Below are 27,142 nucleotides of genomic sequence, written 5' to 3'. Positions count from 1 at the left end.
AGCAAACTTTAGATGTTGCTCTGTAACTGACATTCCTGTGTCAGTTTGTTGACTAATGAGTCTGTCCTACAGTACTTGCCCTACTGCTACACTAAGTTTTAGCATGTTGCTGATAAACATTTCATTGATTTGATCACAAATGTGAAACAAGAAGTAATCTCTCCAGGAGACATTTTTCATTTTCCTCTTCACTCATTCCACTTGCTTTCAGTCAGGTCGCCTCATGATGATTTCTTTAAAGCAAAAATGGAATCTTGAGACATTAAAGGTTCTGTATACAAGATTTTGAACATTAATATAGCGAAACAGGTATTTGCTATGTAAATATATAGTGGAGTAATGGCGTCCTGAGCAGAGCATGACGTCACACCGCCTCTATCTGTGTTGTCTTGCTAGCTTCTCTGTTCTTTGTTTTGGTAGCTGGTCCGGCTTGTTAGTGCTTGTGAGCCCCTCCTTGTGAAACTGTTGGCTTTGAGGAGAGCGATATAACTGCTGTTTCTGGTTAAACAAGCTTCCTCTTTAACAAAAAGGTCTGTCTCTGTAGAGATCCTTTCCATAATGTTGTCAGACAGAATAACAATCTGAGCATGTCAGTGGCAAAAACAAGCACTTTTAGTCGACATACTATGACGGGCGCATTTATCCCCAAGGATTACGTTGCAGCCATTGCAGCCCATTTCACGGCTGCTTTTTCACATCAAACTCTGTGAATTAAGGGTTTATTGCTACCAAACCAGAGTTGGCGATTGTTGGAACAGTGGAAAGAGTAACAAAGATGGTTTTGGTGAGCTTTATTTTGTTTCTGTCCAGTTTGAATGAAGTGTGTTTTATGATAATCTGTGAGGTAAAATGACTGGTGGGCCAATGCGTCCATTTGTTTTGGTCTGAGATGCTGGTGCTCTTGTGCAATAGTTAGTGGCAGTGAATGACACTTACAGCTCCTTTAAGAGATATTCACTCTGACATTTTTATAGAATTGCCACTTGCGGCCACAGTGGCCACTGTTTAGCAAAGGTTATGTAGGAAATCCCCATTACCAGTAAATGGATGGCATTTACAGTACAACATACTGTATAGAGTGTTTGAACCGCTTCCTCAGTAACCATATCAAGAAGATTATGAAATGCATTGCTTCCTGCTTGCATATTTTGTAACAATCTCTTTTTATGTTCATCTTTTTGCTCTCTGTTTGCTTTTAGTTTTGTGGCCACATTAGAAGCTTAGTAAATATTAAAATTGTCTTAAAGAAAGAGGCTTGCGGTTGTCTTTACTTCAGTGAGAGATTCTTTGTGTTTCTAAGCATACCCTTTTAAAAACACCCAGTGAGGACCTGTTGCTGTGGTTCAAAAGTGGTCATATGGGAAAATACTGTATATACATGTGGTGGAGAGAGCAACTGCAATAAAAAATAGTCCAGAAGAAGTAAAAGTGGAGAGAAAACAATCTCATATTGTGCCATGCCCAGTTGTTCAAATTACAAAAACAACCATTTATATCCTTTGGCTGCATTCCAAACTGGTCTATTGAAGCTTTATTGTGTGGGCAAATTGGTTATCTTGGCACAAAACTGTGGCCCTAGAACGAAGTTCTTTGATTCTTTTATCTCAGTAAAAGCATGTAGCACATGCCAGGGTTCTGTGCTGGCAAAGTGGTATTTAGCTACCAAAGACCACTCCTGAGATAGAAATATTCAACGGTATACTGGCTAGTGAAATTGAAGTTGGAACGTGGGTATGGTAGGACAGATAAAGGTGAACAGTCTGAATGGTCAGCTGAACCGGGGATACCAGAACGACGAGGCTCAGAGTGGGAGCAATGCTCATGTTTGAGGCTCCATCCAGTTCCCCAGAGGTCTCTGTAGAAAAAGACTGAGAGAGAAACAGACAGAACATCACAGGAAGGGGCGTAAAGCCTAAACAAGCAAGGACATGAGACATGAGTTGGTTTAATTATAGTGTAGAAAAGTCTGGTAGGCTTGTCTTCATCTTCATCTTCATATTTGTTGTCCAGGTCCATAATGATATATTCTGGTTAAATTGTCTTTTTGTTTTGTCTCTAGGAACTGTCAAGAATGTGTAGCCTACATTTCAAAATAAAGACACTGGTACTCAGTTATGTTCTTTTTAAAAGCACCAAATGATCATCCTGGTTTTACATTTATTTTGTGGCCAGCTTTCTGGTGTGCTTGCTGTAGATTTGGCCATAGCTCAAAATTAAGTGAAGCCTGCAAGCTAGTTCAGGCAAATCACTTTCAGTCCGTCACTACACTCGCGTGACATACTCTTCACACTGTAACATGTATCCAACGCACCCTCTTGATTATAGCGGTGTACTGAAGCTACACGGCTCACCTGAGAGCTATGCTGTCACAAGCTCCACCCCAGCATCCACCTGTAGCTTCTGAGTCTACGTTCTGCTAGGGGAGAAGTTACTCCCTGCTGTGCTGAGCTTGATGCTTCCTTTTGGGGAGTGACGAGGTAAGAGGTAAATATCAAGGCTGTACTTACTCTACATTTACATTCCATGTGAATTGGCTGACTGAACCACAGTTTGAAAAGGTACCTTCCAACCCCTGTAAGCACAGAGGTGCAGCAGTATGTACACATTAATGGCTGTAGAGATTGCATGCAGAAGCCTTCCTTTCAGAGAGTCTCTTCAATTTGAGGTACAGAACTGTGGATCTGTGTAGACCATCTACACTAATTTCATTTCTTTTAGTTGTGGGATGATGTTACCAGCTCTCTATTTGATTCAGTAAAACTTTCTGTATCACCATTGTCTCTGTTTTGTTGACGCTTGGGGCATAGGCCCATATGGGTTTTCTAGTTATTGATCGCTACAATGATTTATGGTTAGGTGGCCAGCCAGACTCTTCTTCTAGTGATCTTTTTTAAACTACACTGCATATTTCCGTGTGTTTTTTGGGGTTTCATATGTTTATTGTCTCCATTGTTTGAGGTTAGTGAAGGCTGCAGAGCTGAAAGAGCATGTTGGTATAACAAATCTTAAAGCATCAAATGAAAATATATCTAGTTGGTGAAAGTGCTCATTGTTGCCTTGTTTCAGCTAGCCTACAGTCCCTCAGGGGAAAAACAGCATTACAGTGTTACATATTTCTTCTATGAGCCAGACACCCTATTCATGGTGTGGATATTGTTATTTTATTTTTCTTTAAATATTGTTTTAAGGCGTCTCTTACTAAAAGACCAGGTATATTTAACTGTCAGTACGATGCTGCTGAATGTGAGATTTTTCACTTGAAGCACAGTATGGAGTATGATGTTACATCATCACAGCGTAACATCTCTTAAACAAAGGTATCAAGTCAACACTAAAAGAAATTGTCAGAGCTCTGAAGATAAAAAAATATATCTTTACCACTAGACTTCAAGCCAATTACACTGATTTCATGGTCCTAAATAAAGAAGCATTGAGCAGAGCGACTATAAACTGCAATAGCGTTGTTAAGTGGGAGAAGCTATTTTAGGCACCCTGAAGTAGAAAGTCCCATACATTTTTCTCTATAGAAATGTCAGGTGACAGTTGGAGCACTTTTAAGGATTGAATGGGCTTGGAGGGGCAACTCCTGGTTGAATCATCAGTAGAGTAAAAGATGAACAACTACATTGAAAAATATCTTTGATAAAAAGTCAAAGGTACAAGACTGTGTAGTTAAATATGACACTCAAGGTTCATTTCTGTAAGAAACATCCAATGACGGAATTTAGAATTTTTGATTCCTGGTCAATTCCTGGCCACTGTGACTCTGTGTTTTGTTCACAACTGCTACAGCCTCTGACTGGCTTCTTCTCCACAGCAACAGCAGCCAAGGCTCATGGGTATTGTAGTATACATATATACAGTATATATATATATATATATATATATATATATATATATATATATATATATATATATATATATATATATATATATATATATATATATATATATATATATATATATATATATATATCTGCCATGCCAAGCTACCAAAACACGATTTAAAGTTGAAATAATTAAAACTTATGGCCATAACTTAAATCTATTGTATAGTTTAACCTGCAATAACTGATTTTTGTTTGGCCACTTGGGGGCAGCGGCAACAAGTTGAAGTGAACACAACATTGTCACATTGGTTTCATATTGTTATTATGAAAATATTGATGATAGCCACCTTTGGAACATTGAGGAGATGATTAAAAGAAAACTATGAAGCAGAAACTTGTAGTTGGAACCTGTTGGTATTATGGTATAATATGGTGTAATATTTGTACAAAACGAGGTGATGGCACACTGCTAGAATTATAAGTCCTCTCATTTAGAAATAAGATCAAGCGATGGGATCGCACCAGCCGTGACGCCAAATCGGTGTGCAATGTAACGCGACAGGAGAGAAGTGAGCGGGCCAGGGGCGTCCCTATTTCCTACCCCCCCTACTTCTGGGGCCCTGGCACGGACCACACCCATCTTCAAACTCGGCCTTCATTTTGATCTCAACTACACCTGTAAAGTTTTGTGACTGCATCTTGTGCAGTTGTGACACTATCTCGTTGACTAAATCTGTCCACAGACAGACATTTAAATGATGTCGCAGCTGGTAACTATTAAAGCTGTCGAGAGAAAGCTGAAATATTTCACCTTTAAAAGTCCAAACAGTTGCAAGTTGGTCACTAACTTGTAACATTTATCATTCCTTGGGAAAAAATACATTCACACACATTCACATCCCATGTTTCTTTTTTTTTTTTGGAGACACAAAAAGGCCTAAGAGATGTTTTTTGAAAACCATCCATTGCTTCCTGCAGTTTTAGGGAAATTGTATTTTGACACTTGTGTACTGATACTTAGTGATCACTCTCAGGACAAAAGCTGAATTGATTCAATTAACTCAAGAGCCTTTTATTGCACCACAGTGTGTTAACCCTGCACCCAGAGGTCCAGACGCCCATGTCTGTCAGTCTAACTCCAAACTATAGGCAAAGTCTTCTTTTTACACAAAACTCAGAATCCACAGTCTCCAAAATAATATGCATAGATATGCGCAAAAGAAAAAGAAAAAGAAACGATTCAAGTCCTCTGTTTTTCTTCTTCAGTGCACCATCGTGTACACAGTAAAACAGAGGGCATTTAAAGTGTCTGAGATAAAGGGTGATGTTCTGTCAGGAGGCTTAAATATCAGGAGTTGACTTTGGAGATGATCTGACAGTCAACTGCACACAGATACTTCTGACAGAATCGATGAAGCACAGAGCTCTCACTCTTTGCCTCACTCTATCAAATGGTGGTGAAATTTTCATGAAGGAGGAGACGCAAGTGCCACTTGCTCCAGAGTGATACCATATATGTGCAATAATTGCAGGCACTGCCTCGACATCAGTAGTAGTTGCATGATCAAACTAGCTCACAACTCTTACTGCTAATGGTCTTTGATTAATAAAATAGTATGCAGACATTCATTCATTATTGAAACATCTTTTTAATATAACCTTTGACCAGGAAGAAAGATAAAGTGGGTTTGTTCAGTTTCTAACTGGAAGAATCCGTTGTGAATTTTCAAAAAGCTGCAGTTAGTTATGCCACTCTTCTGCAAAATAAGTACTCTAACTTGTGTGGTTTTGGGCACATGAAACTGGTAGCTGGTTTCTGAGTTTGTCCATTCATGTATTTCTTCTGATTTCAAACTGTTAACAGTATTCAGGGCGAGTCACTCCTAATCAGCAGAAACCAAGGAAAGCTTGCTCTGTTAAATATAAACTTACTGCATTTGTATCACATGGTCATCTCTTCCCCATCTTCACTGGGCTTCATCAACATTGCAATAACTATATTAGTGTGACAATAAAAATAACTTAAGAGGCAAAAACTCAGGACTGGGAGAGGTTCGGAGAGGCCATGGAGGAGGACTATCGGTCGGCCTCAAAGAAATTCTGGCAAACCGTCCGACGGCTCAGGAGGGGGAAGCAGTGCTTCACCAACACCTTGTACGGTGCGGGTGGAGAGCTGTTGACCTCGACTGGGGATGTTGTCGGACGGTGGAAGGAATACTTTGAGGATCTCCTCAATCCCGCTGTCACGTCTTCCGAAGAGGAAGCGGAGGCTGGGGACCCGGAGGCGGACTCATCCATCACCCTGGCCGAAGTCACTGAGGTTGTTGGCAAGCTCCTTGGTGGCAAGGCTTCGGGGTGGATGAGATCCGTCCTGAGTATCTTAAGTCTCTGGATGTTGTGGGACTGTCTTGGCTGACACGTCTCTGCAACATCGCGTGGCGGTCTGGGACAGTGCCTCTGGACTGGCAGACCGGGGTGGTGGTCCCTCTGTATAAGAAGGGGGACCGGAGGGTGTGTTCAATCACAGAGGGATCACACTTCTCAGCCTCCCGGTAAGGTCTATTCCAGGGTACTGGAGAGGAGAATTCGTCCGATAGTCGAACCTCGGATTCAGGAGGAGCAGAGTGGTTTCGTCCCGGTCGTGGAACACTGGACCAGCTCTATACTCTCCATCGGGTGCTCGAGGGTTCATGGGAGTTTGCCCAACCAGTCCACATGTGCTTTGTGGATCTGGAGAAGGCATTCGACCGTGTGCCCCGGGCGCTTTGTGGGGAGTGCTCTGGGAGTATGGGGTCCGGGCCCTTTGCTAAGGGCTGTCCGGTCCCTGTATAACCGAGCAGGAGCTGTGTTCGCATTGCCGGCAGTAAGTCAGACCTGTTCCCGGTGCATGTTGGACTCCGCCAGGGCTGCCCTTTGTCACCGGTTCTGTTCATAATTTATATGGACAGAATTTCTAGGCGCAGTCAGGGGCCGGAGGGTGTCCGGTTTGGGAACCACAGGATCTCATCTCTGCTGTTTGCAGATGATGTCGTTCTGATGGCTTCTTCAAACCAGGACCTGCAGCATGCACTGGGACGGTTTGCAGCCGAGTGTGAAGCAGCTGGGATGAGAATCAGCTCTTCCAAATCTGAGGCCATGGTTCTTGACCGGAAAAAGGTGGTTTGCTCTCTTCGCGTGGGTGGGGAGTCCCTGCCCCAAGTGGAGGAGTTTAAGTATCTTGGGGTCTTGTTCACGAGTGAGGGACGGATGGAGCGTGAGATTGACAGGCGGATCGGTGCAGCGTCTGCAGTGATGCGGGCGCTGTATCGGACCGTTGTGGTAAAGAAGGAGCTGAGTCGAAAGACAAAGCTCTCGATTTACCGGTCAATCTACGCTCCTGCCCTCACCTATGGTCATGAGCTTTGGGTAGTGACCGAAAGGACAAGATCGCGGATACAAGCGGCCGAAATGGGCTTCCTCCGCCGAGTGGCTGGGCGCTCCCTTAGAGATAGGGTGAGGAGCTCAGTCACACGGGGCTCGAGTAGAGCCGCTGCTCCTCCACGTCGAGAGGAGCCAGCTGAGGTGGCTAGGGCATCTGATCCGGATGCCTCCTGGACGCCTCCCCCTCGGGAGGTGTTCTGGGCATGTCCCACCGGGGCGGCCCGGGGAAGACCCAGGACACGCTGGAGGGACTATGTCTCTCGGCTGGCCTGGGAACGCCTCGGGATCCCCGGAGGAGCTGGAGGAAGTGTCTGGGGCGAAGGAAGTCTGGGAGTCCCTGCTTAGACTGCTGCCCCGCGACCCGGCCCCGGATAAGCGGAAGAAGATGGATGGATGGATGGATGGATGGATGGTCATCTCTTCCCCATCTTCACTGGGCTTCATCAACATTGCAATAACTATATTAGTGTGACAATAAAAATAACTTACTTGACAGCAACAAAGAGTACTGCAGAAAATTGACACTGAAACAGAACTGTCCATTCTGCAGCCCAAAATAACAAAAGTCCAGGGTTGTCACTGTCGATTGCTTGTAGCCTCTGCAGAAGGTCTGGTACTGCTTGTTAACCTTTTCATGCTTGTTTTGCTTTTCAGCTGTACTTTATAATGAATAATTAGCTTTATTAAGTAACTGCTGTAAAAGGCCATTGCTGTACTCAAAGCAGAGTAAAATTAAGAGGCATGTGTAGGTCATGTATTCAGACATTCACTGATACTCTTTGATGTGACTGTAAGCTCTTGTATGTCATCTACGAATGAATGTTGTGGGTATATTTAATTACACTATGGATTCAGTTTAAGGAGTTTTTGACCACTAGTACCAGAGCAGATTTATGAATGGCTCCCCATTTTGTTCGAACTGTTTGTATTGCATGAATACACACACATAACCACGCAGGCGATGCGATAAACATGCCTGCCAGTGGTTTCACACTGTTCCACTGATCCACAGGTGGTGGGAATGCGCTGAGAAATGCAGCAATGTGCCAGCAAAGGCAGGGAAGAAGAATGCTAGCAAGTGAACATGGATGGAAACAATGCAGGATTCAAACTGTAAAAAAATCGGCTTTACTAATGTTTTATGAGGAAGGCAATACATTTAACGTTTGTTAGACTTAAAGGATCAGGGCCGGGTTAATTATTCAGGCTGGGAATCGAACGCCAGCCCAGGTCAAACTTTCCAAATGGCGTCAATGTATGTTTTTGATGTGGCCGTTTTCTTGCTGCTATGATCTCGCTAAAACTGAGCTAAGCAACATAAACTACAGGCCGACGCCACACGTGGAGAGTATAAGATAGCAGTGGTATTTTGACCGGCTCTCAGACTTTCAGCAGTTTGGTCGAATTTTGTGACTTCTTGCCCTGCTGTTAGTTAGCAGTTTGGTTTGGTTGTTAAAAAATAACTGATGACTGTAAATTGAGATCGTATTGACCCAGTAGTAGACCGACTGAAAAAATGTCCTTCGGTTCACCATATTGTAAGCGCTTGGCATTATTTTATGAGATGAGGCAATTTTTGGAAGTTTGGAAAGTTCGCTATACATTTTTGAGGACATTGCAAGGTTTATTATGCGTGTCTAACTGTACACAATCTTGAACAATGTCATCACTGCAATTAGTAAACCATGCAATTGTGGCAATTCAATTCAATTTTATTTATATTATGCCAAATCATAAGAGAGGTTATCTCAGGGCTCTTCTACTACTCTTCCTATTGAGCAGGTCTAGACCATACTCTTTATAATATTGCATCCACAAGGTGAAATGCTGCCCCCTATTTTGGAGCATGGGGCCAGGAATTACACATTGTACCTTTAAGACTACAGGATAAATATTCACACATATCATTTTTATGTATTCTTGGAGTGTTTGTTTAGCAGCTGGCGTTTTCTCAGAGCTCTGACTGGACTTTGATCATCATGAAGCTCTGGTCCTGGCAAGGATACACCCAATGAATTTTGGTGTATATTATATTAAATGTAAATGCAAACTTTGTTTGTTTATAAGAAAACTCCACAGGGCACCTTCAGTTAAGCTTGGAAGACTGGTATTGATTGGAAAGATTGGAAACTAGTAAAGAGCAGGAACATTGGGAAGTATATTCACATCGGGAGTTAGATCTGAATACTGTACAGTGGGAAAAATGTACTGAGCCTAACATCCCTTAAACAAAAGTGTCAAGGCATTTCAAAAAGAAATCAGCCACACTTGCCTTTCATTTGCCAATGAAATAACCATGTACTCATTACCAAAAAAGGATGTGGTTTCTTGGTTCCATCATTAAGAGGCATTAAACTGAGTGGACATTGACAGTAATTAGTAATTAAAGTTGGGAGACTTGCAAGAGACAAATTTAAAACAGAACTCATACATTTGTCTATTAGCTTTGATTAGTCTACCAATGTTCAAAATCAAAGCAGCAGAGGCTGAGATAGCCTGACTTTAAGTCCCTAGTATGGGTCAAGCTCCAAAAATAGCTACTGGATAGATGAAAAGGAGGATTCTACATTTCCCATAATTCATCAGGATCACATCTTTTTGTTAGACCCAAGCAGCTTGGTAAATGCTCACATCATTCAAACTCCATGCCCACAGTTTGTAAATCAGGCTTTGTGTTCTAAAGTTTGAGTTTCCAAGACTGATGACATCATTATGACATCATCAGGGTTATTTTAAGACTCTTCTAAGGAACCAAAACTCCTCCAGAGCCACAGCAGACATTACCTGTTACCCCATCACAGGTTTGGTACATTGGTGGAGTTTTCATTTGAATGTTGATTAACAGTACATCATTTGAATCTAGAAGAAAAGGGATGTGTGCACTTCATGTTTCTCTTTCATTTTAAGCTAATTGTGTTTTCTAAATGTCACCAAGTATTAAAAACAAACAAAGAAAAAACAGATGAATGATACAGTATGTGGTTTGTTATATTTCACCGCCATATATTAGTGGTCCAGGAGGAGTAGATGTCAGACTTCGCAAATCTCACAAATCTTTCCCACGTCGCACCACTGCTTCTGTGTGTTTCATTTTGACACTATTAAAACTGAAATCCCAGTTATGTACATATTGTTTTGGTGTCTATGTTTGTTTACTGATCTTAGTGAAATCATCCATCAGCTGAACCCTCCCAAGCATCACATTTTACCTTGGAAATGTCTGTATATGTTCTGATGTTATTCACTGCACATTTTGACACAGAAATAACTACATCATTTTTTGTCAGCTGTGTCCTGTTTGTGTTTCCATCTTTCTTTTCATCTCAACATGTTTTATGCCTGGCTGTTAATTATTTGATGTAAATTGATTAATTTGTTTATTTTTTTCTTACACTTTCTCTATCCTCACGAGACATTTTCCTGGCCATCCTTAAAAATAACAAGTTCTTCAGTGTTCTGCCTGGATAGATAAAGATAGAATGAAAATTCACAAATCAACTGTTCTGTCATCAACACTTTTGATCATTACACTATTACTTTCATTCATTATTTTAATAATAATGGATTACATTTATATAGCGCTTTATCTTGAATACTCAAATCACTGACAGTGAAAGGGGGAAAATCAAAATGTTTCATGAGATGTCAGAGAAACAGCGTGATATTTATGCAGATATTCGATATGTACCTCAAAATAAGTACTAGCCAGTTGGAGCTTTTCTATATGGATATCTTTTGCTGTGATTTCATACAATGTTTGGACATTTCGACTGTATATATAAGTCTGATAACAGCTTACATGAAGTAATCTTGATAGGAGTATAGGCCTACCTCTACTCTTTCTAGTAATGGGAGATTAATGAGACAGCGTTACATACTAATTGGAATATAATTCTTTTGTAAAATCAAGACTTATAATTTCCAAGAGCTTCAGATTCCTGTCCAAAACCCCCACAATAGTTTATTAGTAGTTTACATTTTTACTTGTAAAATGACTGAAACAATTAATCGATTATTAAAATATTTTTCTGTCGATCAGCTAATCCATTAATCAATTAATCATTTCAGCTCTACAGTAAATTCTGTTAGCATGCTAACAAGAAGGTCATGTCTACCATGTTCATAATCTTTATTTAGTATGTTAGCATGCTGCTAATATTCGCTAATTGGCACTAAAGTCTAAGTACAGCTGAGGCTGATGAGAATGTCATTAGTTTTGAAAGTGTTTAAGTCATAAACCAAAATAGTGGACAACCTGGAATTTTGACCTGCTTAGGTATTCATTGTGCATCACCCGGGTCTTGAACTCCAAACCTTTGTCATGTCGTGATCACGTAGAGCTACCAGCAGAAACAGGAAAACCCTGGTGGCTTCACACTAAGACTGATGCAGCCACCAGGGTTGTGATAATGGCTTAAAGTCAGATTTCAGACTAGTGCCAAAAATTCAGATATCAAGACAAAATTCTGAGAATTTGTGGACTTCGTCTAGACAACATAGAGATGTCTGTAATTTATTTTTACAAAGATTGATTGCTCCATAAATGACAAACTGATGTTTAAAGATGCTCTGTTTCCATTGGCTGCAATGGTTTACATGAAGATAGAATTCAAAATAATAAATTTTTCCATATTGAAAACTGCTATTGTTGTTGCTAGCATGGTTGTTAGACGTCCACTGGCAATCCTATGATGCCTTGGGTTGAGTCTGCCGACCAATCAGAGGCTGTGTTTTGACTTGACTTGACCACCGTGACGACCCAATGGTTTTTATGAGGTGGATGGACACACGCAAGGTCCCTGTCTGCTCTATAATCCACCAGGAATTCTCTGGAAGCACTGTGCAGAGGAGAATCAAAACTCTGAATGGCGACTGGCCCACCAAATCCATTCCATACCCAACACATGTCATGGAATATAACACGCACATGGGAGGTGTCGATCTGTCAGACCAACTGATACAGTACTTGCGCTGGTACCAGACATTGTTCCTCCACTTCCTGGACATTGCAACCACAAACAGCTTCCTCCTTCACAAGGAGCTCTGCAGAGAGAAGCAGGAGGAACCCATGACCCACAGGGCTTTCCTGGAGGAGCTGACAGCCCAGTTGTGTGGTCTCACAGTTGTGGTCCCTCCTGCCAAGGCAAAGAGTGGCCACTTACCTGTGGCAATCTCCAACCAACTCGATACAAGCAGGAAGGCCTCTTATGGACGTAAGACCTGTGTACACTGTAGGCAGGTCAGTCAGTCTACCCCCTGGAAGGGTAGGGAGTGTGATGTGGCCCTTTGACATATTGCAGACAGGAACTGCTTTGTGGCATCTAATGTTTTGGAGAAAAACAGATGGAAAAACGGAAGGACTTCTCTGGAAAAAAATTTAAATAGTTTTTTATGTGTGTTGGTTAGAATGTTACTTTTAATTAAAACTATATGTTGTAAATATGTAAACAGTTCGTTTGATCTTGTAAATATGTAAATAGAAGGTTAGTGATTATTTGGCCAAAGGTTTCTCTATCTACATTTTATATGTCTTAAATTTCCTTGATCTCTCCCTCACTGCACTAAGCTTTATGCAAATGATTGTGTGATGATGTCATCAACATGCACATAAGTGTATGACGTCATCTGACGACTTTTAGCAACTTTTAGAGCTAGTGCTAGCTACTTTCATTGGAAAATCGTTGGCAACACTGTTGGCAATTCCATGAGGGTCTAGCTGCCCAGCCCCTAATTACCTGAATAAACAAAATGTGACAAATGCATATAGCCTTGTTCTGTAAAGTTTGTTTTTGGTTTCTTGGCAAAATCTTCTGAGGGGGGCAGAGAACTGGGGGGACCAGGACACTGTTTGACAACAATGCAATTTTGAAAAGGAGAACAATGTGAAAATTAACATTCAAAATAGAAGAACAAGAAGTCATTCAGGTGGTTTCATGTGGCAGGTTTTAAGAGTGTAACATTAATAGCGTCCAAAGAGAATATTTCTATACTAGCAATTTTTTAAAAAGTCCTCCAACCCATACGACCACATACAGTAGGTCGTTTGTTCTTACCCTCTAACACGACCCACAGGAGCATTTCCTAAATGAGCGGCCCTACTGGTGGCAGTTGAGGACTGGCTGTAAGGTGAGAACGGGCTGCAAGCATACGTGACGTAAATCATGTGACGTTAAACACCTGGTTATCAGAATCAGAATCAGAAATACTTTATTGATTCTGATTCTGATTCTGAAGCTGATTCTGATTCTGAAGCTTAACGTTGTGAAGCGGTTAGGCTTAGGAAAAGATCATGGTTTGGGTTCAAATAAGTACGTTACATAAGTTACACAGCTAACGTAAGTTAACTACGTTACGTAAGTCACATAACTAATGTAAGTTAAGTTACGCAAGTCACGTACATAATGTTATGTAACTTAAAACTTTAAGTAAGTCAACATTGACCTTTGGTTTCACGTGGGACACAATTCATCCATCCACCCCACGGCATCCTTTCTAGCTGTATATACTACTTCATCTGACTTCCTGGTTTGCTCCCGTCATAATTACCACGACCGCTATAGGTCGCAACCTTCAATAAACATAAACATGGGTTGTAATAAGCTGCTTGCACAGACGACCTATATGGACGTTTTTCTAGTGAGGGCAGTCTGCAATTTTTTAAGTTCTAAACGCTTATACTGCTGAAATATCCACTGGCATTTTTTTTACAGAGAGATCAGATTAAAAATGTTACCCTGTGTGCTCTATGTTGATCATAAAGAAAATAAACATTTGAACATGTTTATGGTAACTCATGCATAATAAATATTTAACAGAGAACCTGTGATCTCTGAGCCTTCACACCTTCACTTGGAGAAACCACAATACAAAATGAGCTGCAAAAGTGTTATATTGAGGTTTAAACACAATATAACACAACTGCTACACTAATGTCTGCATCTTCTTGTCCATAGTTGGCGCTCAACCTTTGCCAGTGCAAGATGTTAGAAGTGTAGCTGTAGCACTGGATCAATGAATCATCAAATTCCTACTAATACTGCAACATGATGCCTAGTAAATTATGAATAATTTCCCACAGCCTCTGTGTTTTGTGCCTTCAGACAGGACAGTAACATTCAGTGAAATCACCAATGCCCCAGATACGAGTGTATGCTGTTTCATGTGTCATGAGTAGGGAAAGAAGAAAAGGCTTTAATTAGCATGGGATCAGCATTATCAGGTACCTCGGTCTAAAACAAAATTACATGTTTAATTTAAAAATTACAGATGTGGCAGATTTATGCAGCATTACAATCATCAATGTTCTTTGCAGTTCTTACAACTCACCTGCTGTCTGAAGGTAATATTGTTCTACGAGAAGAAGGCTTTCACATCTTGTAATAGTATTCATTTGGAACCAGTATCTCTCCTAAGAAGCATAGAGACAACTGGGACACGTGCTGCAGTCCTTATGACAAACTTTGGCTTTTGGAATGCCGAGGCCTAGTTCCTGCTCTCTTCGGGAGAGTGGGGGATTTTTTTTTTAAATGATGAAAAGCCCACTTCACAGCTTATCCCAGCTACAAAAAGGAAGATTTATCTTTTCACTAAGATTCCAAATTATGAAAGGCAGAACCTCGCTGGCAGATGTGCTTTGCTTTCATTAAGCTGACTCCTATTTGCTTGGGTTTATCTGCCAGCAGATATCCACGATGTGACAGAAATACATTTTACAACTGTAACGACAAGCACACCAAATCCTGTGACGGAGTAACATTCAGCAGTCCTTTGTAGATGGTGTGCAGACTGCAAAGTTGCATATTAGTCAGAGTGAGATAACACTGAGCCCCACTTTATTATAAACTGAAAACAAACACTGTGCTGCTGTTAATGCTTACAGAAGGCATCAGGGATTTGGAAATCATGTTCTCCTCAGGCATCTGACCCATCAAGCTTTCAGTTGACCTTTTATACCTTTAGATGAGTATTCAAGACAAGAATGTGGTTCATCTTGTATTCAAGACCAGATGACAGCCAAACTGTAACTAATGCCTCTAAGCTTACTGTGCAAGAAACTCATTCTGCTTGCCAAGCTGTACAAAATCAATGTCTGTGCAATCAGAAAACTATGGATACAGCAGCACTATACAGTATTCTAATGCATGTTTTAATGGGGAATATATTTGTCCAGACCTTAAAGACCTTATGACAGTCAGGGCCTACAGCGTGATCAGCCAATCAATCCATACAACAGCACCCCACAAATAAACATTCTATATGCTGTTAAGTAGACTTTTTTCTTCATGACAGATATAAGGACCTTGATTTAGCATATGGATTGGTTTTGTTTAGGCCTGCAAACATCAAATGTATTAATTAGCTTCCATTTATACTTTGTGAAAATGTAAGTGGTTGATGTTTGTTACATGTTTGGTTTGTAATATGTATTATATAATGCAGTGCTTCCCACGACAAAAACATTGGGAACCACTGCATTGGTTCCCAATGTTTTTGTCGTTGTCTACATTTGACTCCTTTACACAGGTTATGGCCTCAGTGTGGACACGAGTTGCCATCAGTTTGACCGAAGAGAGATTTTGGTATCTTATGAAAATTAGAGAATGATCAAAAGACATTCTGGTCATATTTCCTTCCCCAGAGAGGTGGATGCAGTGCTGAGTTTCCTGAAGGAGCAGTGTGGGGCCAAACACATTGGAGCAGTGGGCTTCTGCTGGGGAGGGGTTGCCACAGTTTGACCGAAGAGAGATTTTGGTATCTTATGAAAATTAGAGAATGATCAAAAAGAAGAAAAAAATAGATATATTCTTGTTGAAACAGATTTTTTTCCCTGTAATTTTATTGCTGGAATCAAGATTTGGGCACATTCCTCTTGGATACACACAATTTGAACAGGACTTTCAACTGATAAATACTAAGTTGACATTCAGCATTAATTCCTGTGTGGATACTGAAATATGATTATGGGGCCTCTACACAAAGAAAGCAAAAGTCAGTTATTTTCAAAATCAGCCATAATGTATAAAGCAGAATACAAAGAAAACAGAGAAAGAAAAGAGAAAACAGAGTCAAAGAGGCCTAGCTGCCCAATTTCACAGTCTTCATCTCAACCAGTGGACACAGAGTATAGTTCATACAGCACTCATACAGTAATATGACAGCAGTTTGAGTTTATAGAAAATAGAACACATTATATGTCACTCTCTACCGTAACATCGTGTTGTCCACTGTAATGGTTTTGTTATTTTGCAGTCAGAGGCTAAATATACATTATGTATATATACAGTATGTATATATATATGTATATGTATGTATACTTCATCTCTGTATGTCCTGTAAGCAGATAGGTCCACCAACCAAGATTTTCTTAAGTGTACATTGGTCACAACTGCAACCCCATTAAGGCATGTTGTTTATTTTTGTCTTTCTTTTCTTTCATTTTTATTTTTTTATTTATTGAAACGACACTTAACAGGGGAGACAAGAGAGAAGTAATACATGGGTGCTTTGACAAGGTTGACACGACAGGGCAAAACATGCATTGAGTACATACAACGGTAAGCGGAAAAAAACGTTAGGATTGAATATGAATTGAGACTTATTACCAAGGTTACCAGGTTACTGTAGTTCTTATGATGTGGGGTGTGTGCATCAGAAAGGGTGCAGCGCAGTCTGTTGTTTCAAGTGTGTGTGTAGGTGTGAGTGTAGTCGGTACTATGCAGAGTATAAAGTAATGTACTCTTGAATCTTATGTTATGTGCAATGTTATGTGTGTTCAAGCTGTTTATTGTTGCGGTGTTTTATTTTGACGAAAACAGAAAGGTGAAGTTAGTCGGTGTCACTTCTTTTACACAGCCTGTAGGGGGAGCTCTTGGTCATTAAATATACTGAATTGAGAACTGAACAGTTATGTATTCCCCTATTCAGGGGTGTAACATGAGTTTGTGTATGCAAGTGTAGAGGAGCAGTAGCGTGGAGTGGTTTAAAAAAACTATTTATCAAAATGGTTGAATCTATTAAGAACAACTACAATTGGGTTGGGGAAGGAATTTAGGAGACTGAGTTTTCCTGGGAGTGTGATATCCCGGGTCCAGCCCCATCTGCCTTTTTATGATATTTTATTTGTGTATCCCTTTCCAATCTTTACTAATATTTTCACTTATGCTGGGTGAGGCAGGGGCTTCACTTCCTTGGCTGCCCTAAGGCCCATGGGAGGAAGCTGGCTGTTGGAGTTTACACCCCGTCACCCATACTGAACCGCCCCCTGACCCATTCCCAACTACAACACCACGCTAACTTGGATCGGTCCCTCTGTAACCACACCCTCTGGAGCCACCGGTCATCAGATCGATCCATGAGGAAGACCCCTGGCCCAGGCTTCGAGCCAAACCCAAGGCACGGATCTGTTCCACAACCGCTCCTTCGGGATCCCTGGATTGTCATCCAGGTTGACAAGAAATGAGGTAGGAACTCCCCACATACTCCACCACCAGGGTCTATCCAGCTGAGTAACAAGTTCGATGTGTTGGGGAGGCTGGAGCAACATCTGTCCACTGTTGGCCTGGAGCCTACATCCAATCCAGCTCTGCTGCCCACAACCTCAAGCGCAGCTCCACTCCCTAGTGGCCACTAGACCAGCAGCTTCGGGTCCCCATGGACTACACCGGCACTCCGCCTCCAGGGTGACCAGCTGCATGTCCACAGGACACACCGATGTCAGGTCACAACCCTGGTCATAGGTGACTTTCATTATTAGGAATGTCAGAACAAACTCTGCAATAACTTGTGTCCTGGGTGCCAATGACAGCGATATAGAGGACAAAGTCATTGAGATCCTTGCAATCGAACCAGACATTAACAAGGAAATTGTTAACATAAGTACGAATGACATCCATAAGGAGCAGTCTGCACTACTGAAAAGTGACTCCGTGCACTTGTTCTGCTGTCTGAAAAGAATGGTGAGACACATGTACATATTCGGCCTCATCCCCTCCTGTGGCCGCGGTGTTGGGCGTTTCAGCAGGCTACTGTCTCCGCACACCTGGCTCTCATCAGCCTGCGCTGCACACAGTTTCTCCTACATTATTTAGAGGCAACGGCATACATCCAAACTGGTTGGGGGCAAAACTACTTTCAGCAAACATTTCTTTCTCTGTCACCCTCCCTGGTGCTCCGCTAAAAGGTAGCTAAAACACTCCCAAGACGTCCACTCGCTCCGACCAGTCCCAATACTATTGACGTCCTCAGGGTTCTAGCACCAGTCCAATTGGTTCCCTGTGCTTCCTTTCTGTTGTTCATGAGGAGCCAGGACCCTGTAACAGCCCTGCAAATTCTCCCACTACAGACAGTTCTATCTACAATCAGTCAAGAGTACACACCACTCCTGTTATTTAGAAATCTGCCTGTGTAGCTAGGCATAACAGTCAACGTAAGTGTGTCTCCTTTAAAAAACCTAATTTATCCTTCTGTGTCTATTGTGCCCACCCATCCACCCTTTGCTACCTCTAAAGAGCATATTACACATGAAACATCTCAAGACTGCTACATTTAAACATCAGAAGCCTGCTCCCAAAAATTGACTACATTCACATTTTGATACATGAAACCTCCCCAGACGTGCTCGTTCTGACTGAAACATGTCTTTCCCCTAAGATCCCAAATAATGATATTACTATAGAAGGATACAACGTTTTTAGATGTGATCAAAGAAGTAAGGGAGGCGGAGTACTGATCAATGTAAAAGACTGCTTCACTGTCCATGAAATTACCTCGTGCTCAGAGCTCAAGAAATATGAATATATTGTGTTGGACCTCTGTCTTGGTAGGGACATGCAGGTGACTATTGTTGGCATGTATCCCCCTGGAACTTAATCTTTTTCAGCTCATAGACAAACCCACCACACCAAATTTCAAAAATCCTCTTAACTCCACATTAATTGATATCATACTTACTAACAGACCACACAAATACCATGATATCATGATTTTTGAAATGATTTGTCAGTCTCTGACATTGATAATATTTTCTCTATTTCTGATCCTGCCGTGGCACTGGAAAACTTTTCACAATCTTTTAATGTTGTCTCTGACAGACATGCTCCTTATAAAAAACAGAATTAAAAACAGATTCAGTCCTTGGTTCTCCCCACAACTCTCCAATGCCATCCATAGCAGAGCCTGGGCCAAGGCTAGATCCAGTGGCACCCCTGAGGACTCCGAGGACTCTGAGCTATTCAAAAGCCATTTTCTTGTATATGCTTGGGTTTTGATGGTATAGTTGCACATCAGCCACCACAGTGGACGCTAGTGTGTCATCCTATATACTGCCGCCTTCTGGCCAGCCATTGTAAGTGCAACAAAAACTTCTCAAAACCAAAATGCCCGATGGATAGCCAGAAATGCTCAGGAATATCTTGCCAGTCCTTCTATAGTAGGAGACTCTTGCAGGTAAATAACATTTGGTAACTTCAAGTAACAACTGAAGAGTAATGTAATTGTTAAAATTTCAAGTATTGATTTGATATTGGGAGGAAATTACGTTTAATCATCTGTCCACTAAATTGGACATCATACATCGCTAGTTATATTTCATCTACAATTCATACTTACTGCAACTGTGGTGTTCTTTAAAAAGCTTCATCTGCAGTGACCTTTTGACTGTAAATCAGTTGTTTTGTTATTAGAATGTAACTTGCAGTTTTTGTAGCAAAAACAATATTAGTTCCATTATGTGAGTAAAAGTTATATATATATATATATATTCAACTCTTTTGCTGGACAATAGAATATGTGAACACATTGGTTTGCCAGCATTAAAAATGTCTTTAATATAATATGTCATTTTATTCATTGTATTTTTAAATACAGTTGAAAACTCAAACGCATGCTGTCCACCCTTGTGGACATGTTAAAAACTCTTAGAAAAATGCATGTTTAAACAAAATGAAGTTTCAAAAAATTTCATGACTAAAGAGAAAAAAGTTCTGACTGAGGTTGTCACAATTCATGCATGAAAGGACTGCCTGATTAAATAAAGATAAATTAAACTTTCTCTGGTCACAAAATATCCGAGCTCACCTCTCTTGAAATAGTTTCCAATTCAAACCCCTTTGCTGGTCACTATTGTGGACATCTTAAACCACACCTGCAGTGGCCCCCTCCTGCTCAGAGCAACTCTTAACAGTCCTTCCTGGCCCGGCCGTGGGGTGGCAGACATATTGAATTGCTACTATGTGGTTGTGTAGCAATTCACTGCACTCCCATTGCCGTTATGTGAACTGCCAGGAATTACTTTTATGTGTGACAGCACGATGGTGGATGGTTTGTATATTACACTCCCTTCTTAGTATTAATTCATGTTTTGAACCAAGCAATACCAAGCTGTAAACACAGCACTGACATATCATCACCTTATAAAGTTGTTATAAGGAACATGGTAGTGAACAGGCGCCATTCACACATTCACAAATTTTTGGGCTGTGAAACCAAAACAATGAGCTGAAATTTTCTATAGGGTAATCACTGAGAGTGACACGTTTCACATTACACATAGTCATTTGAGCCACTGTTAATATAAAAGATTGATGAGTGCAGCTATAAAAACTGCAAATTGCAATTAAATCCTTTCAATGGTATGCTTTCTCATCATGCTATTTTGAAAAGGATTAAACATTTCAACAATCATATGCAGATAAAATGTACAGTATAAGACCCCCTGTAGTGTGTACACTGTATATCCTGTGTATCCTGTCACGTTATAAAATTACACATTAAAAGTGAGCTCGGTGAGAAAACTACACCTATAAGCCATAACAACAGACTCATTTTTCGCTCTGTTGACTTAGATCCCATTGTGCTTTTCTTCCTCGTGCATGACAGATTAATACAGTATATGTGTGTGCAAGTATACAAGCAAATCCATATGCACACACTGACACATACAATATAACAGTGTCTCCAGGCGCTTTAGGTGTTAAGAGAATATCAGAGCATCGGCTCAGCTCCCTTCGCCTCTTCTCTTTCTGATCTTCTCTTCAGACCTCCTGTCTCTTGATGGTTAAGTTCTCTCATGCCTGTCTGCTCTTCTTGTGACCTTTTCAAAGTTATACATACAAAATGAGATTATTTCCCTTCAGGAATGTACCATTTGAGAGCGATCCCACAATTTAGAAGACACTTTCAAGCGCTGCAAGGATTTTCAAATGCCCATTGAGACATAATGTGCATGATTTCTTTCTTTTTTTTCTCCCTATTCTTCTGCCTCGCTGTTTTTTTATAGTCATTCCACACTTCAGCTCTCACTCTACATCTAATATTGGGCCAAGATTTCAATTTGTTGTTTGACCTTTTCTAAGCTACATTCTTGGGGAAAGTGCAAATAGCATTGCGCTCCCAGGACTCTAATTCTGGGCGCTGTGCTTCGCTGAAGGAAAAGTCCATCTCAATTCTTCAAACTAATATATCCTCTCGATAGTGTCATATTTTTTGATGGCTCGCAAATATAGCTATTATTTACACGTATTAGATACTCGCCTACACAACATTAAGTTTTGAGTGATATAATGCATCCCCACTGCCACCTCACCGCGACCTGCAATGGTATACTGACTGTTTTACATGACCAATGGCATTTTCATTGTGCAAATGCAACTCGAATCATAAATAAGCTTGTTAATTTTTGCCCTGCTGTTTGTGATGACAAATCACCCGCCGTGTAAACATTGTCAACAGATGGCAAAATTACTCAAGCGAGGGTGTGCCTGATACTTCTGGGAGGTGTAATGGCGGGGCTGTGTCTGGCAATGGGATGCTAAGTGATGCAGGGCTCCATTCTTCTTAGCTCAGCCTCGGCAAACAGCTTCATATATCATACCTCCTCAGACAGATGTGTGCAGAGGAAAAGATGGAACACATGCTACTATTACCTCAGATGGATCTCGCCAAAACAAAGTGCACAATGGATATTCCACAGTCCCTGTGCTTGACAGGCCCCTGCAATAACAGTGCTCCCCATGAGTACAATGTGTGTGTAAATGTGAGTGAGAGGGTGTGTATGCCTCCTGTCTTCACCTTATGTGCTCAGATTTATCAAATTCCATTCATTTCCTGTGGTTAACTGAGATATATAAAGTCACAATTTGCAATTACCCACTTTTGTTATGAAATGGCAGTTACACAACACAGTCCACACTATCAACAGGGTCATGGTTGTTTGCACCAAATTTCTTCCCATCCACTCTGATCTCCCTTTCCTCCTCCGCCTGTTTGAAAGAAAGAGCTAAAAAGAGACAAATGACCTGATACTCATACCTTGTAAATATGGCTTTCAACATGAAAGGGCTCATTGTATCTGCTGAGATGCAATTACACTGCCTTCTTCGCTCTCACTCATGCCTCATGTTGTTTCCCCACCAGGTGAACAGTGATGTTGTGATTTTTGGAGGTTAGAGGTGAGAAGGGGCATGCTGGGGTGGTTTGAGTCTCTGTTACAGCTGGGTTAATTTGAGTGACAAAAGCGAGTGTTGCGTTGTCAAAAGCTGTGTGATGACGAAAATCGGAAATCCTCACGCCCAAATACAATGATGAATTTGGAAAAGAGATTCCCCAGGGAGCACAGCTTTGGTAATTTCCGAAATCTTAGTTTAAAACTCAGCTACATTTGTTTGAAAAGTGAAAGTGATTTAGACATATTGTTGCATATAAATGCTATAACAGCATCAAAATTACATAATGTCGATTACTTTTTAACCAAATGTAACCTTATTTTGACCTAAATCCCTCACCATCTTTTCTCCAGTAAATCCCCAAACTGTGCTAACCCAGTTGAGCAACATTGCTCTTGCTTAAATTCAACTAAATAATTAGATTTCTGGCTCATTGGAAATGAAAAACTCCCTCCTGCAGATCAAGTCCTCCAAATTAAACGACAAAATACATCGTCTGTCCATGACCGCTTGAACAACACATAGTGTTTTTTCTAATCTGAGGCCACTATCACATAAGGCACAAAACAACTTAGTTAAGGTTAGGGAAACGTTGTGGTTTGGGTTAAAATTACTACTTCATTACTACTTTATTATTACTACTAAGTTAGGAGACCTTCGTCGTCATGGATTCAATAATATATCATCAATATAGTCATTAAGGTTATGGTTGTGGTAATGCTTTAAAAAAAATAACGTTGACTGCCAGTTGTATACATTTTAAAGTTTGATGTCTTGTTGACCCATCCATCCACCCTGACCTGCTTCCTCTGTGGACTTAGTTGCTCTATAACAACGTCCCCTGACTTCCTCCTTTGCTCCTTTACTACAGCCACTAGAGGGCTTTGTCACTTGAATGTAACATGTCATTATGGGGTAATTGCTAAGATGGCCGATGCTGTCGTTCTTCTTGGGAGGACAGTCTCCTAGTGCATCAGTGTAGCTCTTGAGTTCAAAACTGTTAAAAACTCATCTTTGTGGCTTGCTACATTATTGACGGTCCCAAACCAAGCCTAGAATCCTAGAAGTTTGATTTATATACTACTAATTTGCAATGAAAAATATGGTTTTAGAGAATAGTAATGCCAGCTGAAATATGTTTTTTATCAACAAAATAAGAAAACATTTTATTGAACATATCTGCAAAGATGCAAAATGTTAATACTGAATGTATCTGCAAAATGTTCACTGACTGCATATTTCATTTGTTTTCTTGCTCTTGCAATACCATACCTGCTCCTAGCAACTAAAGCATAATTAAACTTTTTTATAGTTATGTTTAGTCACCCACAGCACTTAGTTAAGGTTAGGGAAGGATCATGGTCTTTGTTAAATATTGAAAACAATGATTTTGTATAAGTTTACTGTATCAACATTTCACCAAAACAACAATCTTTTCCTAATGGTAACCAAAGTGTTTCTGTTGCCTAAACCTAACCACACGTGGGACTCAGGATGTGAAACCCTGTCTTTGGTGTTAAATTCCTGTGCTCTGTATGCAGGGGTGGGTAGTAACTCATTACACGTAATGCAAATTAGTTTTTTTTAGGAACGGTAACTTTTCACATTCCAGTTGAAAACTGTACTTTTACTTTTTACTCAAGTATTTTTTTGGGCAAGTACTCTACTTTTAACTTTGCTACATTTGCCATTTATACATTTGTAAAACTAGTCTGTTATCTACTATGCATTTTGCTACATTAACCAAAGCTGTACTCATTCATTTTTCGTAGTTATACGTACGAAATGTAATGCATTATAATTTGTTTATAACCCACATAATAAGTAGTTAAGTTGCGTACGTAAGTTAAGTAACCTGCGTAAGTTAAGTCACGTGATTTACTTCACATGACTTACCTGTTTACGTTAAGTGACTTACTGTGAGTTACTAATGTAACTTACTGATTTTAACCGTAACCGTGAGCATTTCCTAAACCTAACCAAGTAGTTTTGCTGCCTAAACCGAACCAAACTATGACTGTTTCACAACATTAACCATGTGTTATGATGAAGGTCCGGTATGCCTTTTGCTGGTTGCTGGACATTCGTAGGATTACGCACGAAAAATGGTGCATAACTTTTCATGAGATATCTACGAAACATTGTATGAGGATACATTGCATTAACCGAAATGAGCTGTCATCCAAGCTATGTGCGTTAGGCAGGAGAGCTCTCATCTCCCTTGAAGTACAAAGAGAAATGCACTTGTGCCAGATATTAATGCAAAAATTGAGAAAATCAGGAAATTATCTTTTAAAGTTAAGGTTTGCTTGTTCTACTAATGTAACTAAAATCCAGGAAGTGCACACTATACCACTGGTGGCCGTGTTGGAAAGCAGCCTGCATCTCCCTTTCACAAGCCGAGCAGAAATACTTTTACTTTCCATTAATGGCGTATTAAATGCTATGCAAACAAATGTCGACTACACACTGTATAAACATCTAGGTCAGATTATAACTAGATTGATTCTGATATATTAACAGAATCCTCTCGTTGTGCAGAGCATGGCTTTCTTTTGATGGAAATTAATTAGTAGCCTATCTTTTCTCTAATTCGCATTGGTTGCTATTTGTTTTATAGCAATGCCCGATGATGAATTCATTAAATAGAAAGTCGCCGGTGAAACTGAAAGCAACAGGAGAGAGGAGAGAAACGAGAAAGCACAGAACTACGGGAGAGAGAAAATGCCGAGTTAGTAATGTAGTAATGGGATAAAAATGCATACAGATGGAGAGGGAGAGAAGGAGAGAGGAAAGAGGCGCATCATGGGAAGTCTCTTGGCAGTCTAGGCCTATAGCAGCATAACTAAGGGATGGTTCAGGACTCACCCAAGCCAGCCCTAAATACAGCCCTAACTATAAGCTTTATCAAAGAGGAAAGTCTTAAGCCTACTCTTAAATGTGGAGATGATGCTTCCCAAACCCAAATGGGGATGTGATTCCACAGGAGAGGAGCTTGATAACAGAAGGCTGTGGCTCCCATTCTACTTTTGAAGACTCTAGAAACCATAAGTAACCCTGTATCCTGGGAGCGCAGTATTCTAGTTGGGTAATATGGTACTATGAGATCTTTAAGATATGATGGTTCCTGACCATTAAGAGCTTTGTAGGTGAGGAGAAGGATTTTAAATTATATTCTGGATTTTACAGGGAGCCAGTGCAGAGAAGCTAATATTGGAGAAATATGATCTATTTTCCTAGTTCTTGTCAGTACACATGCCGCAGCATTCTGGATCAATTGGGGAATCTTAAAAGACTTATTCGGGCAGCCTGATAATAAGGAATTGCAATAGTCCAACCTAGAAGTAACAAATGCATGCAATAGTTTTTCGGCATCATTTTGAGACAGGATGATTCTTGATCCTTGAAGTTAGTTTCATGTGGGAGTTAAAGGATAAATCCTGATCAAAGATAACTCTGAGGTTCCTTACGGTGGTGCTGGAGGCCAGGGCAATGCCATCTAGAGTAACTATATCTTTAGATAATGTGTCTCGGAGGTGTTTGGGGCCAAGTACAATAACTTCAGCTTTGTCTGAGTTTAACATCAGAAAATTGCAGGTCGTCCAGATTTTATGTCCTTAAGGCATGCTTGAAGTTTAGCTAACTGGTTAGTTTCCTCTGACTTAATTGATAGATATAATTGGGTATCATCCGCATAACAATGAAAGTTTATGGAGTGTTTCCTAATAATATTGCATAGAGGAAGCATCTATAAGGTGAATAGAATCAGTCCAAGCACAGAACCTTGTGGAACTCCGTGACTAACTTTGGCGTGCACGGAGGACTCATCGTTAACATGTACAAACTGAGATCGATCTGATAGATAGGATTTAAACCACCTTAGTGTGGTTCCTGTAATACCAATTACATGTTCCAGTCTCTGTAATAGGATGTGATGGTCAGTGGTTTCGAACGCAACGTGTTATGTCCCAGCTGCTAACATGGAGGGGGCGGGGTTTATGACCTACACTGCAGGGGGCGATCAAGATGGTTCGGCTTCACTTTTAGGGAGCTGTCATGTTGTCCATCTTCATATACAGTCTATGGTAGAATGTGATTGCAGCATATTTATAATTATTCTGATCATATACTGTAACCCCAATTATAAGAAGACCCTGATAATAAGATGACTTCCCCTTTTGTTTTTGGATGACATTTTGGAGATGAAACACACTGACTTTGAATGAAATAATGTGGGCAGATAAACTATATCTTTTAAATGGAGCCTATTATCATATAAAAATACAGTAAACCATTAAAAAATTATTAATAGAAAATATACCATGGTGAAGTAGTAGCAACGTCTGCCACATCTCTTTTTTGATACTATCACTGGGGAGCACTAAATTTGAACATTTTCAGATACTACACATTGTTGCTTTGAAAATGTTAGAACATTCTAAAGTGTTTTGT

General features: G+C 40.5%; 1 protein-coding gene across 1 annotated transcript in view; it reads left to right on the top strand.

Annotated features, from left to right (window-relative positions):
- Nucleotides 1-12,012: 12,012 nt before the first annotated feature.
- The window catches only part of LOC122867068, a 44,753-nt gene continuing 29,623 nt past the window's right edge, over nt 12,013-27,142 (top strand). Inside the window, exon 1 of the mRNA XM_044177439.1 lies at nt 12,013-12,463. Within this exon, the coding sequence (XP_044033374.1) occupies nt 12,013-12,463 (451 nt within the window). The remainder of the gene's footprint in view (nt 12,464-27,142) is intronic.

This window comes from Siniperca chuatsi, linkage group LG19 (genome assembly GCF_020085105.1).
Source record: "Siniperca chuatsi isolate FFG_IHB_CAS linkage group LG19, ASM2008510v1, whole genome shotgun sequence".
Taxonomy (NCBI): Eukaryota; Metazoa; Chordata; class Actinopteri; order Centrarchiformes; family Sinipercidae; genus Siniperca; species Siniperca chuatsi.
Note: the sequence above shows the minus strand (reverse complement) of the source record. Positions and strands in the feature narration are given on the sequence as shown.